Raw genomic sequence first — 18,675 nt, forward strand, 5'->3', positions numbered from 1 at the left:
CCATTTACCTGTCACATGGTTTTCATAATTTCCCTGGCACCTTCGCTAATCATTGAAGCAGTTTCAGCAGGCGCTGCGGCAAGTTCCGGGTCTGACGTGCATGTGCTGGACGAAGCTCTTTCGCGGTGAGATCTTACAGAACCCCTAGGTGTCCAGCCACGGAGCTCTGCTTAGGAATATTTGGGGGGTCCTGTTGAAACCCGGCAAACTAACTGAGTGGCAGAAAGATAAACCCATGATGCTTTGGGAAGTCAAGTCATCTCTGAGGTTAGGCTAGCCCTATGCTAGAAGCATCCAGGGTGGTTAAGGGGGCGGGGCAAAGAACTGCAGACAACTGAGAGACTGAGTGACAGGGAGGCAAATGATTCAATATATGGCCATGTGGTCTCAAAAGTGACACTCCTGTGTTCCGTTTCTCCATTGAGATTAATGTGTGCACACCGCCCCAAGAGTACAAGGGACAGAGTGGCAGGGCATTCATCCAGTCATTTCCCAGAATTCCAGACTCCAGGGAGCCAACACTGTGGTTTCAGGAAAAATACAAAGGGGACTAGGTGGCTTCATGATGTCAGGACAGACCAGGTGTGCTGTCAGGCTCTCTCTCCCTGGGCCTCTGTTTCCTGGTGAGGAAGGACTCTGTCTGTGATGTGGGGTCCACAAAGCTAGTTCTAGGGTTGTAGGGAAGGTGAGATGAGGTAGGGACAACTTTTGGCTGTTTTAAAACACCCCTCTAAAATGCTCAAAGGGTGTTAATTTGTGGTGGTGGGAGGAGATGACATAGAACATGGACTAGAAAGCTTCCTGCCCACCTCTCATCCCTGAGCAAGGATTAGGCTAAGCAGGACCCCATCCCATTTAATACCCAATGGTCTGTCTGCTCAGTCTCCTCAGGGCATTGGTATGGCAGACTTCCTCGGGCAGCCAAAGAGGCTGAGCCTAGTGAATTTCCACAAGCCCGGAGGGCCCCACTCTGAGCCTCACACCTAAGGGAACTTGAGATGTTGGCCAAGTTCAGGCTGTGGGAGGGGAAGGCAAGTGCTGCGTTGGCTGGATTTGGGGGGGGGGGAAATGGGCCTCCAGGGTGGAAAACGAAAATAAAGACAAGGATTCTTGCTGGAGCTTGCTCATACAAAGATACAATCCTCAAAGCCTCCCTTCCCCCCATCTCAGGCTTTGGTTGGAGAACGGAGCTTCTGAGTCAGGCCCAACCGAGACTTGCCTCCTCCAGGCAGCCTGCTTGAATGCCTCTAGCTCTATTAGCCTTAACACCCCCAGGCCTTGAGTGTGCCCTCATGCTCATAGCAGCCCACTTTCTACAACTTTGGTTTGATTATTTTGATTGTAAGTTTCTACCAGGAAAGGCAAAAGAAGTAAATCTCCATTTATTGGCTTACTCCTGTACACCTCTCCCTGAGCTAGACACTTCTTATATGTTCTCTCAAGTAAGCCTTGCAGCTGCCCTCCAAGATGAGGGCATCGTATTGTCTCTATCGACAATGAGAGGCTAAACGGCCATAAATCCTAGAGCCAAAGCCCAAGCCTGCTACTCTGAGGTTTTCTAATGTCAAGTGTCCTTCATGTCCCCAATTTTGTGTGTTAGTGCAAGTTTCTCTGTGAGAAGAAAGGGACTGTAGTCCATTCAGGGAGGTCTGCTGTTAAGAGTCCCTCCTGTGTCTCCAAGCAGTGTGTTCAAGGCTTTGAATGGCCAGGCAGAGAGGATACTGAACTTATTTTTCATAGCTCAGGGAATTGGCTGGAATCCAAGCACACAGCGGTTTGTAGCATTCCTCAAAGTCCACAGCTACCCACTTTGAGACATGCCATCTCTAAAGAAAAGGATACCAAAATGTCAGTAGCCGGGCGGTGGTGGCGCATGCCTTTAATCCTAGCACTCGGAAGGCAGAGGCAGGCGGATCAGCTGTGAGTTCGAGACCAGCCTGGTCTACAAAGCGAGTCCAGGACAGCCAAGGCTAACCTGGAGAAACTCTGTCTCAAAAAAACCCAAACCCAAACCCAACCAAACCAAAACAAAAACAACAAAAACCCAAAAAACAAAACAACAACAAACTCAAAATGGCAGTATTTAGGGACTAGCTCTGTGAGACATTTCAGCTATGCTGTACTGGAGGAATTTGGTGGCTAGGAAGGAGAGACAGAAGGGCAAGTGAGGTGATGGGTCAGGAAAGGAGACTGGGAGATTGGGACTGAGTACGGCATGAGAAGGCTCAAACAAGGAGACAACAGCCCCAGCTGCAGCCCAACATGAGCTGTTAACATCTCTTCTGACCACAGAAGCTTGTCTTTGTGGCCAGAAGCAAAGTATGACTCTGAGTCATGCTGCTCAGAGTTGCAAGCAGGATGCAGTAGCTGAAATGAATATGAGGAGGTGTCCCTGTGGCCTGGAAAGTAGGCAGAGTATAGTGTAAATCTTCAGTTAAAATGTACTTGGGCACCAATGAAGACTAACCAGTGGGCCCTTAATCTGGCAACATCTTACCACTTCTGGACCCACCTCTACCTCTTCTTTTTTCAAATATAAATTGAGAGAGAGAGAGAGAGAGAGAGAGAGAGAGAGAGAGAGAGAGAGAAGAGAGAGAGAGAGAGAGAGAGAGAGAGAGACTGATTGGGGTATGTGCACATGAGTGCCTGTGCCCAAGGAGGTCGGAGATGTTTGGTCTCCTGAAGCTGAAGGAACAGAACACTGTAAGCCATCTGGTGTGGGTGAAGGGAACTGAACTTGGGTTCACTAGATGAGCAATAGGGGACTCCACCTGCAGAGCCATGTCTCCAGCTCCTACTCCCTTAATGTCTTCATGTCCCCAAGCTCTGCTATATGGGGTCATTTGTCAAGAGACTTCTTTCTTCTTCCTTTCTTTCTTTTCTTTTCTTTTTTTTTTTTTTAATGTAACCTCTGCTGACCTTGAATTCACTATGTAGCCAAGGACAACCTTGAGCCTTTGATCTCCACTTGTAAAATGCTAGAATTACAAGCATGTGCCACCACACACCCAGTCAATATGTGTTGGAGAATCTAATCCAAGACCTTTTGCACACTAAGATATGGTGGTTTCAATAAAAGTGACCTCATATGCTCATTTTTGAATGCTTGGTCCAAAGTCTGTGGAACAGTTGGGAAGGATTAGGAGGTGTGGCCTTGTTGGAGGAGCTGTGTCATTGGCTGTAGGCTTTGAGATTTCAAAAGCATACACCATTCCCAGTTAACTCTATCTATCTATCTATCTATCTATCTATCTATCTATCTATCTATATCTCTACCTCTCTACCCCTTTCTCTCTTTACCTCTCTATTTCTGTTTCTATCTCTATCTCTATCTTATTTTTGTGGATCAGATGTAAGCCCTTACCTACTGCTCCAAGCCATGCCTACTTGCCTGGTGCCATGCTTCCAACTACAATGATCATGGACTCTAACCCTCTGGAACCTGAAACCATGAGCCTCTGAATTAAATACTTTCTTTTGTAAGTTTCCTGGGTTTGCAGTGTCTCTTAAAAAAAAAAATAGAAGAGTAATTTTGTGCGTACTAGGCAAGCACTCTATGAACTGGACTACATCTCCAGGCCCTGTCAGGATGACATCTGAAGACTCCGTGCTTTCTTCTCCTTCATTTCAGAACCTCTAAGTCTGTTTCTTCTTGCATAGAAGATGCTGGAGACAAGATGCCAACATCCGGACTTGAAATACTGATACCATCATTAGGCAAAGAAGGGTCCTGTTTAATTCTGCCCAGCATTGAGCACTCATAGATTATTAGGCACTGTCAGAAACTCTCTTCAAGGGGACAAATGCTGGTGTGTCCAACTGTTGACAGTCAGATGAAAAGCTCCTGAAAACTGTCCTGTGAGACATAGTAAAAGGAAAGGGTCAGGGTAAGACATTGATGACAAAATCAGCATCTTCAAGCAATAGCTCTCACCACTGTGTACTGTTCCTTGTGGAGTCTGGAGCAATGTTTTTCAGTGCGGTCTCTGGGCCAGCAGTGTCTGTGTCACCTGAGGACAAGGTAGAAATACAAATTCTTATTCTTTAGCTTGCCAGAACAACTAAGAGCCTCAAAGTGAAGCTCAGCTAAGAATTTTAATAAGGCATTAGGGAGAGTCTGAAGCCTGTGAAGGTTGGTGATCTACTGCCTTGCATTCCTGTAATGCAAGAAATAGCATTATTATTACTCGCTACAGAAAATACCTCAGAGAGGACATTTGCTGGGTCCTAGAACTCACAACAGGTAAGTCTCGCAGCTGGAGGCCAACTCAGCTGGGGTTCCACGTGGCAACTCTTCTGTACCCGTAGACACTCCATCTGGGCAAGGGGAGGAGCTTCCTAGACCAGGACTGAGGGTTGTGCCCAAGTTACTGAGAGAGCTGCCTGCCTTGGCCTAGAGAAGGCCTTAATTGGCTCATTAATAGCTGTGATTAGTGAGAAAGGAGAAGCTTTTATCTTTGAAGTCCAGGGGCTGAGCTGGAGCTCATGCAGGGGGCAATGCTGTGGCTAATTAAAGCTGAGCCATGTTTCCTGTCAAGGCCAGGAGTGTTAATGGCTCCAAGCAAGAAAAATTAAGCTTCAATTTCCATTGAGAGGTAATGGATAGAATCAGCAGAGTGAAGATGAGAAGGGGCCACTTAAAGGGGCAGAGCCCCTGGGCTGGAAGCAGAGTGCCGGGTCTTTTCTAAAGTGGCCAAGGAGGTGCTACTGGCCTTGGAGTGTCATGGGATAGGAGCTAGGCTCCGATTCCCACAGGAGCAGCCCTGAGGCTGATTCCTTCATTACTGCCGTTATTGTGACTTTGAGTAGTTCAGCTTCCAGCCTGATTACACCTGCTCAGGGGAGTGTGAACTGGAAATGGCGAGGGATGCTGGGTAGCAGTCCTGGAGGCTGCAGATCTCAGAGGCCTCGGAAGTTCTGGTCCCCCAAAGTCTAACTAGAGCTATTTCATCAGGCTCCTTTCTCCAAAACGGCCCAAGGCCTTACAGGAAGGCTCTCAGAGTGCTCTCAGTAGGTAACTTAGAAACTTGTGTACATCTGAGCAATGAATCAAATTCTGCTATTAACGTGGCCAAGTCTCAATCCCATCCTTGAACCTGGTTGCTTGGGGCCCAGATTACATCAAGATGAGAAAAGCAATTTGCTGTGGCCCTCCATGTGGCAAGACAGCCCACGACCTCTTCTCGTACCTTACCCTTACCCTCCTCCACTACCTACCACCCACAGCCCCATGCGACCCTCTTGAAAAGGGTGACTACAGAGAGAATCTTCTCTGAGGGCACAGTGAGGCTAGGTGAAGGGGTCAAACTTGAGCCCCACTATGTGGATATAAACACAGATGGAATTTCTTCATCAGAAATCAAGATGACTGCCCTGCAAATGGACCCTTTTTATTTCATCAGTTTCTTGCCCTGAAAAGTTTGATGAAGCATATATCAGATAAAATAAATACAAAAATCAGCCAGTAATTGGTTTAGCAGTTGAAATAAGACTCAGGTAGTTTGAACATAAAGTGCATGGTCTATCCAGGTCCCTGGCAGCCCCCATCTTTAGCTTTGTGTAGCTAAAGCTGTTCTTTCTTCAAAGGCGGCATCTCCAACCTTCTCTTCTCTGCAATGACCTTCCTATTCAGTTCCCTGCCAGCCTCTTCCTCGTGGCTTTCTTCAGAGTTGATTGTTGACCCTGGTCATCTCCCCCTCCCCCACTACTAGCTCTGAAATTCTAAATATAAATAAGTAAAATCAGTCTGAGCCACCTGGCTTCCCAGGGCCCACAGGGGGCAGCAGGGACAAGTGCATGCCAGTGGAGGAAGAAATGTATGAGCATGCTCAGTCTCCCTGGAAACAGAAGCAGCTGTTGGGCTCTTCTTCATCTCAGCATCCCTCAGGGCTTCTTCCCTTTCTCCTAGTCCTCCAGCCTACCGGAAATCAGAGGTCTCTATTTCTTCCTCCCAGAGCTGATGAGCACATCCAGGACAACAACTAAGTCTACCCTGATCCCTAACCCCTGTCCCCAGGGAACAGTGTCACAGAGGCCGACGGGAGGGCTTGTGGAAGCAACAAATGATCCAAAAAAGCAAAGATCATGCAGTCCACCAGCCAACCAAATAGCCTGAGAAGGTTATGTCTTTTCCTTGGTAGAAAACCCTGGTGTGTGAGCCTACATACCCCAGCACCCTCAACCAGACTAGAAAGCCTCCCTGAGATTAGCAAATAGGCCATGCACGGAAAAGAAGGCTGACGGTAGGATGAAGGTAATGATCCTGGGAACACTCACAGGGCAGAAGGGAGAGAACCAAATGACTACAGCGACCCTGGTCCCCTCCACAGGGATGCTGTCACAGGAGCTTCTCCAGGTACAGACTCATTCGGAGCTCACAGGTGCCCCTGGTATGTGAGAGTCCTTAGAGGTCTATAATGGCCTTGACCTAAGTGAAAAGGTCACCATAGTAAAGCAGCGAAAACACACAGAGTGACTCTGGCTCCCTCATGACCATACTGCCCCCCTCCATACGTCCTCTCCCATGAGATGGAGTGATAGCAATGACGCCATCTTCAGGCAAAGCTGAGATATGGGCCACATTGACCAATGGCAACTGTTATGTGGCACCTTACCATAATGACCTCCATAAAGGCAGGAAGTGGTGATGTATACGGAAGGAAACTGGACCAGACTGTGCCTAGGGTGCTATGAAACTCACTTCTCCAGCACATTCTGCGTGCCAAACCCTGGGCTGCTAGACACATGACCACATATTACCTCAGTAATTTGCTTAGTTAATAGTTGGAGTACAGATTAACCCCTCACAAACCATGGGGAAATCGAAACCAGAAAGAGTCAAGGATGTAAAGACATGTGAGTCTCACACTGGCCCCAGATGTCAATACTGAGCCAGGTTCAAAACCTAGGACTCTCTGACTCCGTACTCACATTGACTCTCCCACCCACAGAGACCTGTTCAAGCTCCAGGTCAGTCAGGCACTTGTTCTGTTACCTTAGAGACAAGTCCTCCCTGCTGTGTCTGTTAGCATCGTTAAACTGCTTCTCTGCCCTGTCTACCTAGACCTATGGCCACCTTCCTCCATGACCACCTGGCACCACATCACGGTTCCTGTCACATTTGGAGCCAGCGTGGGTGTATTCAGTACAGGGAAGGGTAACAGGGGCCTGTAGCTCTTTTTTTTTTTTTAACATAATGAGGTTCCAGGGGACACAAATGTTGTGTTTTCCTCACTCCACACACCTCCATACAACTCAGCCACAGAACTCTGATTCCACAGTGCTTGGCACAAGCCTGAGTTTCCATAATGCTGACTGTGTGAGTGAGGGAGTGAGTGAGTGAGTGAGTGAGTGAGTGAGTGAGTGTGTGTGTGCCCTGGTCAGTACAGGAGTGGTGAGGTGGATGAGTGCCTATTACAGCCAGAGGTTGTAAGCCTGGGGTCAGTCTTAAGCAAGGTAATTCAGCATTTTCCAATTTCATCTGACCAATGTCCATGCTTAAATCTGTTCCTAGGGCAGGGTAAGGTCCGACAGCCTCCCTCCTATCCATCCGCCTATGTAGAAATCAGCCCTTTCTTCCTTGAGGGTTTGTTCTCTCAAGGGAATTCAAGCTTCTTGTTACCATTTCTTAGGCTTCTCAGCAGCCCTTGGTAATGTGCAACACTTCTTCTTGACCTCTTCCAAGTCAGACAACAGCCCATTGCTAATACAGTGAAGCCTGTCTCTGATGAGCTTCTCTCTCTCTCTCTCTCTCTCTCTCTCTCTCTCTCTCTCTCTCTCTCTCTCTTTCTCTTTCTCTCTGTCTCTCTCTTTTACTCTCTCTCTATCTCTCTGTCTTTCTCTCTCTCTCTCTCTCTCTCTCTCTCTCTCTCTCTCTCTCTCTCTCTCACACACACACACACACACACACACACACACACACACACACACTCATGTGTGCACAGCATGCACTTGTGCACATGCACATACACCAAAAGCAACAGGGCACTCCTAGAGTGTGGCACAAATGATCATCGGTCAGATCACTGAAGTCAGCCTCTTTGCACCTCAGAAGGACAGAAGGCTTGCCTCTTCCCCACCTCTCACCCCTCGCCTGCCAGGGGACTGCTGGACTTCCTCTTAACAAGAACCATGATTTATGTTGGCTGGGCCCAATTAGCTTTAAGCTCTCTTGGGCCGCCAAGTGCCCTGCTGGCCAACAGCTGAGGCCTGTCTGGCAGGACATATTTGGATGATGAAGCCATGCTGTGTGTTAACTCAGCCCAGGAAAGAGCAACTCAACTTGGATGCCCACCCTAGGCTGCCAGGGTTGGCTCTTGCCCATGAATTGGGCAACAGAGCTGCCTGGCAGAGGAAGGGACTATGCTTCCTTGGCAAGGGGGGAGGTTGGTCCAGGAGAGCACTGCCCCAGGGCAGCATGCCCTCCCTGGGCTTGGCTGGGCCTAGCAAGTTCAGGCAGCCAGAGAGCTCTGAGCTGAAGGCCAAGAGATCTGGACTGACACCAGCCCCACCCCCAACTCCTTCTACATGACCCCATTAAAGTGCCCATCTTCTTTTCTCCATCTCTAGATCTCCCTATACAGTGGGAAGGATTTCCTCCCCTGCCTTGGGAAGCACATAAAAAGGTATGGGAAGACCTCCGTTTTCTCATCTGTAAAAGGGGAAAGCATGACCTTCCTGGGTTTATGGGAAGAGTTTGTGTGAAGATACACAGTGCCTGTATGGAATGAGAGCTACCTTGATCCTAATCTATCCCTTTTTATGATCAGCATTATAGGGATGTGGTGAGTCCTCTATCTGACCTTTGGTTTTTTCTATATGCCATTTTCATATGGCATGGATAATAAAAGCCTGTTAGTATTAGGCAAACTTAGTGGATTTTGGTCCTATGCTTCAGTCTCTCTGACCCTGAAGTCCACATTCTAAGATGTCAGGATCTTGGCACTACCCAGTAGTAATGGATATGTAACCGGAAGCTGGCCTGGAGAGTCCAGACACACAGAAGCCAATCCCCCACTGTTACCCCCACTCATAGCCATGTTACATTGATGCCAGCACATCTGCAAAGCCCAGTCTTTAAGGAGAAGAGACCAAAAACGAAAACAGAAAGCAAGGAAAGGTGGATCTATGGCTCTGGGAGTCGTGTGCAGGCCAAAGAGAAGCACTCCAACTCCAGGATCCAATCATGTGTTCACTAGCAGCATGCTCAGGCCACACTGGCTCCTATTAGTCTGCCCCTAAATACCCCTCTGCTGGACAAAATGAGGCTAAGGTGGGGAGAAAGCACAAGGGTTTTCATCTCAAGGTAGTCCCTGGTTTCTAATTTGTCCAGCACTTCAATGTTAGGGTTCTGAGTGTATCTTTGGGAAAATGGAAGTGCCATGAAAGCCCTTCAGTATGGGTGTCCACGCAACAGGACATTTTTTTGCTTTTATAAACTCTTGGCAGTGAGAAAACTGACTCCTCTTGGCTCCGTTTCTTCAACGTCTCTTTTAAAAGGGGAAACACAAGGCAAACAATTTCTCTTTGGACACCCAGCAAGGGGATGAAGAATCCAGGGACGTGGAACCCAGCTAAGTGTGTGGTTCTTCATCCCCACTTGGGGGAGGACAGACAAAGGCCCATGCCAAGCTCTGTGAACAGGAGAGGCTACAACTCCCAGAGAAACAAACATACTCCAGGGTGAGGAAGGAGCCGAGCAAAGCTAATATGCTTGGCGGGACTTAAGAGCTTTGGGGCTATTTAAGACAAAGCATTAATTCATCTTGGGGAATGTGTGGCTTCTAGATGCCAAATCTGGACTAGACAAATAAATATCTGCCTGTGAAATGCTTTACATTTTTACCCCAGGGTGCCACCATCCACTGCTGTTCTCTTTCTTTCTGAGAAGATGGGATCCAGCTACTCTTTTGATTCACGTAGAGTCTCTTCTACACACCCCTCTACCCCAGCGCTAACCATGCAGAGGGTCCTCAGTAGACCTCCTACCCAGGCACCAGCTCTCACTCATCAACAGCCTCATAGAGACACCATAATGATTCAATCACCGGGAACAAGCCCCGAACTGAGGAGGTTGTAGGTGTCCACTGTGGCTAAACTCACATGTGTTTTCAGCACATGGATTCCAGAAAGGATAGCTGTCTCAGATGTGATTCATCCTAGTCACAGAGCCTCGGGGTGTGACCTCCGATAAGTATGTGATGGAATGTGTGAACATCCAGAGCAAGGACATTGAGACACCATGATCCAAGCAACTTATAAAGGAATCATGTCTGTTTATTAGTCAGCAGATGGTATCTTTCTGATCTCCCAACTGCTGGGCGTGGGGAGTCCACAGAAACTGGGACAGAAGGAAGCGATATGTTAAGTTGGGATGAGCACTCGTTTACAGAAAGTTAGTCACTGAGTGGGAAGAAAAAAGCCAAAGACTGGAGACAAATTTAAATCTTGGTATTTTCAAGAATAATACTATGATTTCCTAATTCTGTAGAAATGTCTCCTTCAAGCCAATGAGATGGCTCAGTGGGCAAAGATGCTTACTACAAAAGCCGATAACCTGAATTTGTTTCCTGGACCCCGTGTAAATGTTGAAGGAAAAACTACACAAACTTGTTCTGTGCCTCTCACAGGTGACCTGTGGCATGTGAATGTGTGTACGAGCACACACAGACACACAGACACACACACACACACACACACACACACACACACACACACACCAGTTTAAAAACAGACATTCCTTAATTTCCCAGAACTTAGAGTCATCATCACAGCCACTATTGATACAACTATTTTATAGATGGTAAACTGAGGTAACTAAGGATATGCTAATGGCTTTCTCCAATATTTTATTAGTTAAAGTATTAATAGTCAGAGTTACACTTTTGAGGTCACAGGGGGTCATCGTAGGAAGAAGGATGATGCTAAAACAAAACAAAACAAAAAACTTCTAAAGGATGGATTGTGAGTCATTTATTACATGTCCTCCCAAAGCAAGTTTATGGGATGTTTAAACCAACTGCCTTATAACTCTAGCCTAGTGGCAGGCTCCCCCCAAAAGATGGTTCCCTCTCTTCCCAGGAATGCCTCTGTCCCTCTGGTTCTATTCATAATGTCCCTATTTGATTTTAGTGCTTTTCCCAGTGATCTCATTCACACTCTGACCTTAAGCAATATTTCAGCCACACACTTCCAGGGTGTATTCTTCTCCCAAGACCCACAGCTGCACACTCTACTGTGTGTGTCCCAACATCAGTCACTAGTCAGACAGAGCTGTTTCCCTCCCTGGGGAACAATGTCTTTTCTTTTACTCTCAAGAATAAGGGAAGGAAATGAAATAAGGGGAAAGAAAACAAACAAACAAACAAAAAAACCAAAACACACACACACACACACACACACACACACACACACACACACACACACACACACACACACACACAAAAGCAAGGTAGGAAAGGAGAAAAGGAAACCGAACTAGGGAGTGAAGAAAGATGCATGGTGCTGGAGAGCCCCAGAAGATTGTCTTGTTCAACATTCTTTCTGAACATACACAAACTGGACTGACTAGAATCACTGTCTCCTAACATCTGGGAGGGACTTCTGTAAGATCAGCAACACAGAACCCTGAAGAGTAACCCAGAGAAGACACATGGCCAGGCTGCAAAGATGCCCTTTCTTTTGGAACACTCATGCTAATGTGTGATCATGTGATCATCTATTTGTATGTGCTGTGTCTGCCTTTTCACAGTAGAATATGTGAGGCCAGGGGCCCCATGTTGACAGCTTCCCTACTGTTGGTAGTTTGTGCCCTGCACTCCTGTCTGTAATCTGGCATTCCCTCATAAAACCCCCCTCTGTTAGTCCGTTGGGGCTTGTATTCTATTTCCTTTACAGACACATGTATAAAAGAACTTAAAGTACAGTCAACACAATGTGATAAACCAACTCATTACTGATAGAGTGCTAATTACACTATGTAGCCCATTATATATAGAAGTGTAAAACTTGATGCCTTAGCACTCTATCATAAGAAAATGCAGGTCAATATTGATTAAAATGTACACGTGGAAGAAAAAATATTAATAGTTACCAAAAGACTAAGAAAGGTTGAAGTTAGAAGGATGTAGAAGAAAATCTTTAGAGCTTTGATAGGGAGAAGTTCTCATGTGTGATATTAAGATAAAAAAGATGAATTGGATTCAATTATGAAAAGATTTATAATCAGCGGGGAACACTCAGGAGACAAAAATTCACAATCCACAGTGTCTCAATTTTTTTATGTTATGATTAATTTTATTACGTTCTTGTTTCTAGAAGATGCTAGAACACCTGCAAATCAGCAAGAACAAAGAAGAGAGATACACGGACAATTTTAAGAAGAAGAAATTCTCCAAGGAGAAAAAAAAAATAGGGGAAAATGCTCAGGATCATTAGTAATCAGAGAATGATGAGTTAAACAACACCGAGAGGTCACTTAGTGAGCTGTGTGGCCGTCTAGAGAGCTGGTGATATGGAAGGACATAGACTGGCAATCGATAACTGTGTAGAGAGAATTTCTTGCCATTTAGTCAAATGAGGTCCATACATACTCTATAATTCAGCTGTAATCTCACACTTACCCCCGTTTGTGTGAGAATGCACACACAAGATGTCCATTGCAGCACTATTTGTGGAGTGAGGGAATTTCAGGTCCTCTGGAAAACCATCACTCAGAGACTAAACAAGTAAAAATGTGTAGGATACTACCACTGGGTGTTTTGTAAAACTCAGAAGAAACAAAAATTGGTTTTGAGAGTATCCCTGCCTGATAAGCTATAGAAAATGATTTACACAAATTAAAAATGCATGTGTAAAGAACAATATGTAGAAACAAACACTACATATGAACATACTGAAGTTGCTGCTTATGGATTAATGGCAAATTAATAAAGGGTAAGGATGAAATAATTTTGAAAAGATAGGTTGGAATTGGTGGCAAACACCTGTCATCTCTGACACACAGAAGGCTGAGGAAGAGTACCATATGTAAGATCAGTCTGAGTAACTTAGTGAGATTTTGTTATATAATAAAAACTAAAAATAGGGTAAGGGTTATGGTTCAGTGACAAAGCATTTTCCTAGCATGCTCAAGGCCCTAGTTTCAATCCTTAAAACATAGGTGAGGAAAATAAACAGATTGTAGATAGATAATAGATAGATAGATAGATAGATAGATAGATAGATAGATAGATAATCTACCACTAACACTGTCACTTAAACTACACATCATAAAGAAACCAATTATTTTGAAAGGAAAAGAGGAGGAAGAGTAACAGGAAAAAGAAAAGTTGATGATGAAGTTTTTAAAAAAGAAATAATACAAAGTAGTGGATTAATCCAAATATGGTTGTGATAAATAGGACAGAAACAGGGAGCAAAATAGTAGATTTGAACACATCAGACCCATAATCACATGCGGGGAGGGGTCGAGGAGAGTCAGTCATATTGGAACAAAAAAAGCAAATCCAACTACTACTTTATGTGCTTTCTAGAAACTCATTTTGAAAACAAAGACACAAATAGGTTGAAAACAGAGTATGGGAAAAGATAAGCTACATTAACACTAATCTAAAGGCAGTGGGAGTGGGTTTGTTAATACCACACGAAGAAAACTTCAGAGCAGGAAAGACTGCCATAAACAAAGGGGTCTTCCATTGTGATAAACGGGTTAATCACCCAAGAAGATCTGACCACAGCACATCATCATCATCATCATCATCATCATCATCATCATCATCAAGTCAGAGTTTCCACAGACGGAAACGGGGACAAGATGAAAGGAGAGCCAGGCGACTTCAAAACTACACTTGAAAGCTTCAATAGAGTAGAAGCAGAAGCAAAGATTATGAGGACTTGAAAACTTTGTGACCTCCTTCATGTAACTGACATTTGAAGATGTTTCCATCCGAAGACAACAAATATCCTTCTCAAGGACCCCATGAACGTTTTAAAGATAAATCCTATCCTCTGTCATAAGACACATCTGAATACATTGAAAAGAACTGAAATCGTGAAAATGATGATGTTCTCTGGCCAGAAAAGAATTAAAGTAGCACCGATAACAGAAGTATGTCTTGGAAATAGTCAATAATTCAAAAGTGAAGCAGTATTTCGAAGTCATCCAATTATAAGAATCACATGACAAATTATTATTAACTTTTTAACCAAATGGAAATGAAAACACAACATACTTTAATGAGTAAAATGCAGATAAAACAAATATATATATAGAATAAAGGTCCAAGTCAGAAAACTGAAGGCCCTAAGGTTTTACGTTTTAAGAGAGTAGCACAATGGCCTCAGAGTGCAGCTCGGTGGAGATGCATGTGGGGTCAATAAAGTGAGTCCAGGACAGCCAAGGCTACACACAGTAACTCTGTCTCAAAAACAAAAAAAAACAGCAATTATGGAAAATGTCATTAGGCTGATTACTTGAGAAGACCAATAAAAGTGATGAACTTCTAACTGTTCTGGTCAGGAAACAAAAACTAAAAAAAAAAAAGGGGGGGGATGAAAGAAGAGATACATCCCCCTGAGGTGGAGACAGTAAAGTCTGCAAGAAATAATAATAATTTGGAAAAGTCAATTGTATTTTACATTCTTTTGGAGAACAATAATAAAGGGATAATTTTAAAACATTATTGTAAGATCATCAAAACCATGAGCTATTTCATGAGAATTTGTGTAAAAGGTATGCAGATTTGCATTGCAAAAAGACTGCCAAGCACTTAAGGAATCTCTTTGGCAGGATAAATGGCATTTATGGATCTGAGACACTGTGGTGTCAAGATGCATATTCTTTCCACATTATTCAAGATATAGCTTGCAGTTTCAACCAAAATCCTGAGTGACTTTCTTTTATTTTTCCAAAAACTGATGGGCTGATTTTAAATTCTGAGTGAAAATTCAATTGATTTGGTAGCTAAAAAAAAAAAAAAATTGAAACAGAAGAACAAAATTGGAAAATGTTTATCACCTAACATCACAACTAAGAGCAAAGCTATAGTAATAGTGACTGACGCTGCTATAGATGTAGATGTGTGCCAATGAGAGAAAGTCTCCAGAAAAACTCACGCAGGAGCAACCAGCTAATTGCTGACAAACTTGGTGGAATGACACTACATGAAAAGGGCATCTTACAGCAGCCTATATTTGAACAACATACACTGTTTTTATAAAAAGGAGGAAGAGGAAAAAAGACGAGGGTGGATTGAGAAGAGGGGGAAAAAGTGAAAGGAGATAAGGAAAGGACAGAGGAAGAGGCAGAAAAGCTTGCATTCCTTGATGCATATCTTAAACACTTTCAAAACTTAACTTATTGCTTATTATGCTTGGCTCTTTAAAGTCTACTCAAAGCTTATATGTTGAGGCCTTGGCTCCCAGCACCCCAGAGCTGGGCTGGTTTAGAGGTAATTGGATCGTGAGGGCTCTGATCTCAGTAATGGATGAATCCATTTGTGAGAGTTGTAGCTTAGTGGGCATTAAGGTTAAGACTGTGGTGTGAAAGTAAACTCTCTCTTTGTTTCCCAGCAATCATGCCCCACACCCACAGTAATAGGAGGACGTGATCATGGACAGAGACACATGAGTCCATGAGCTAAAGGAAAGGAAACATTTCTTCTTTTAAAGTTCTTATCCCAGACACCTGGAGCAGTTTTTACTTGCCTTCAGCATAAAACATAGAGCTGCAAATCCTCTACAAAAGAAGCGGGAGGAGAAGGAAAGAAAAGGGAGGAGTAAAGGAGCAGGGGAGGAGAAGGAGAGGAAGAGGAGAAGGAGGAAGAAGAAGGAGAAGAAAAAGGAAGAGAAGGAGAAATGAAGGAGGAGGAGGAGGAGGAGGAGGAGGAGGAGGAGGAGGAGGAGGAGGAGGAGGAGGAGAAGAAGAAGAAGAAGAAGAAGAAGAAGAAGAAGAAGAAGAAGAAGAAGAAGAAGAAGAAGAAGAAGTTGTTGAATTAGAATGTTAGTGATCATGAGTTAGGTAAAGATTTCTTAAGCAAGACATAAAAAAACGAATCATATTTTGAAAATTGATAAATTGGATTTGCTCCAAACTAAAACATTTGCTCTTCGAAGGACACTATTAAGAAAATGAAAGTATAAGCCAAATGCTGGGATGTTTATAAAACTGTACTTGATGAAGGACTTAGAACAAAAATGAACAATCACAGCTCAACAGAAAAAAAAAAGTCAAGCAGCACAATGTTAACGAGCGAAAGGCTTGAACAAGGGCTACATTAAAGAAGAATGACAAGTAAGCACATGAAAAGATACTCAACACCATTAGTCATTAGAGAAATGTAAATTAAAAGCACAATGAGACACCACTTCACACCCAACCTAATGGCTGTAATTAAAAAAGCTGGCGAGGCCAAGGGTTTTATGAGGTGGTAAACAATTAGGATTCTCATATACTGTTAAATGTCTGAAATATAACAAGTACTCCAATATATTGTCAATTAGTCATAGCAGTGAGCAGCCACCGTGATTATAAATGTGAACTATAAACCATGTAAAATGGAGAAGCCTGGAATGGCCGTAACTGTATGAAGCTTGTCTAACTGGGCTCTTTCCCCTCCATTCTGTGAATCATCCTCTAAAAGGCTTGTGCCTTTGGTCCTGGGCTAATTGCTGTGTGTTATAGCTGGAAAGGGTGGCCATTCTGGCTGTGTTATGTTCAGAAAGTCCTGGGGAAAAGGGTCTCTGAGGATATGATGAACATTAAACAGATTACACTGGCGACTGCTAGTTTGAGAACAGGAGAAAGATGGTAATTCTGAAAATTATAGACAGATAAAGCAAAAGCCTTGAGGTAGAAAGCAAAGCCAAACACACACACACACATTCATATACTCACACAAGCACTTATACATTCACACATACACTCACATGCACTCTCACAATTCTCTCTCTCTCACACACACACACACACACACACACACACACACACACACACAACACACACATCTTTCGGACAAAAGTTAGGCAGTTAGAAAGCTTCTGTCAGCATAGATGCTACCTAGATTCTAAGTCTGTGCTCTGTGCGAGGTGACTGTTGTATGGGGAAACAGAAAGGATCTAGTCACAGAAAAACTTAGAAGTGGAAGTCTCTGGACAAATCACTCCAACAGTCATCATCTCTGATCTCCAGGCACAGAGATGCCAGGAGAGTTGGTACATCAGTGGGTGGGAGAAAATCTGCGAAGTGCTTGTACCATCTCTAGACACAAGGAGTCTCAAACAGAGTCATCAAAATGTGAGAAGAAAGAAAGCATTCTTAGTAAGGAATAGGAGAGTGAACAAAAAGTCCCAGGGGTACGTGGTCATTGCGCCCAAATCTATGCATGAATGGCGTGAAGAGAAAATGGAATTGGAATCTGCACCATGCAGTTGCGAGGGTGGCAAGCAGCAGGGACCGGTGAGGAAAAGCTACAGGTCGGGTGCTGGTGTTATATGTGAGTCAGCAGTGCTAAAAGCATCTATCTACAAGAGTAGTAGGGCTGCCTCAGGAGATAATGGGTTTCCCATAGCTAAGTGTCTTCAGCAGTGTCCAGATACTTACACGAGAAGATTGGTGAAAAGATGATTCCAAACAAAGGCAGTTGAGAGTCTGAACTGAGAAAAATAAAGGTGTATATCTGGTAGGACATGATGAGCCAGATGGTGACGCGGGGCTTTGCATAGTAGAGAGTCCAAGTTGCAGATATAGACTGAAAGTTGCCGTGAAAATAGCAGAGGCCAGACACAGACACGTCAGACTCCTCACCACTGACTTGGTGAGCAATGGCCAAGCAAATGTAAACAGCTAGGCAGCGTGCCAGTGGGCACCGTGAGAGTCACAGACACCATGCCTGCCACCTGTGCAGCATTGGTAGGAACAGTGCTTTCTGGCCTATGCCACCCACTCAGCTAATCATCAGAGCATCCCCGGGTAAGGTGCATCATGCCCAATTCAATCAGCAGGCCTGCATTCTGCTCTGATGCAGAGCCTCCACAACAGCTTCTAGCTCTAAGGTGTCCACATGTCCTCTTCCTGGCCTGTGAAACATCCAAGTATTTCTCCTAGGACAGAAGATACTTTGAGGCTAAATCCTTCTCTTCCTCTTCTTCCTACACTTCCTCCTCCTTCTCTTCCTCTTCTTCGTCCTCTTCTGCTTCTGCTTCTTACTAATAAAGACCCTAAAAGCCATACCACGGCTCTTCATAGTACACAAAGTGCGACCCAGTCATCATCCTACTCCCTCCCCATAGTAGACCTGTGAACCACACTTTACTACTGTTCTGACTTTGCAGATAAAGGAAGTTAAGTGTCCTCACTTTCCGCTACCAGGTTGTGATGCCCAAAAGGTGATGCTGATCAGGAATTGTCAGCAGAGTTGTTGGTTTTTCGTTTGTTTGTTTAACACCTATAAACTTTGATCGCCATATGAATGTACAAATGCATTTAGCCTTGTGAGGATCCATAGTTAGGGACAAAAACTGAAAGGCCCTGAGCTCTCCTACTGAGATGAAACACCAAAACCACACCCAGCCCACTTAGGGCTGCTCTCAGTTTCACTTGTCTGAACCGATTGCAAGCCTCAGTGAGTTTTCACTCCTGCTCGGTTGGGGACCTTTCCTTCAAAAAAAAAAAAAAAA

At 44.4% G+C, this 18,675-nt stretch overlaps 1 protein-coding gene across 3 annotated transcripts in view; it reads right to left on the reverse strand.

The window, feature by feature from the left end:
- Positions 1–1,330: 1,330 nt before the first annotated feature.
- LOC311599895 (uncharacterized protein) overlaps positions 1,331–18,675 on the reverse strand; it is a 36,285-nt gene continuing 18,940 nt past the window's right edge. For all 3 annotated transcript variants that reach the window (XR_014780052.1, XM_084785989.1, XM_084785990.1), the window contains 2 exons: positions 3,935–4,010; positions 1,331–3,856 (listed from right to left, as the gene is read on the reverse strand). Coding sequence is in view for 2 of the 3 variants with exons in the window: in XM_084785989.1 (XP_084642115.1) it covers positions 3,769–3,856; positions 3,935–4,010 (164 nt within the window). In the remaining variant the exon portion in view is untranslated. The remainder of the gene's footprint in view (positions 3,857–3,934; positions 4,011–18,675) is intronic.

This window comes from Acomys minous (assembly GCF_964271855.1).
Source record: "Acomys minous genome assembly, chromosome: 6".
NCBI classification, from domain to species: Eukaryota; Metazoa; Chordata; class Mammalia; order Rodentia; family Muridae; genus Acomys; species Acomys minous.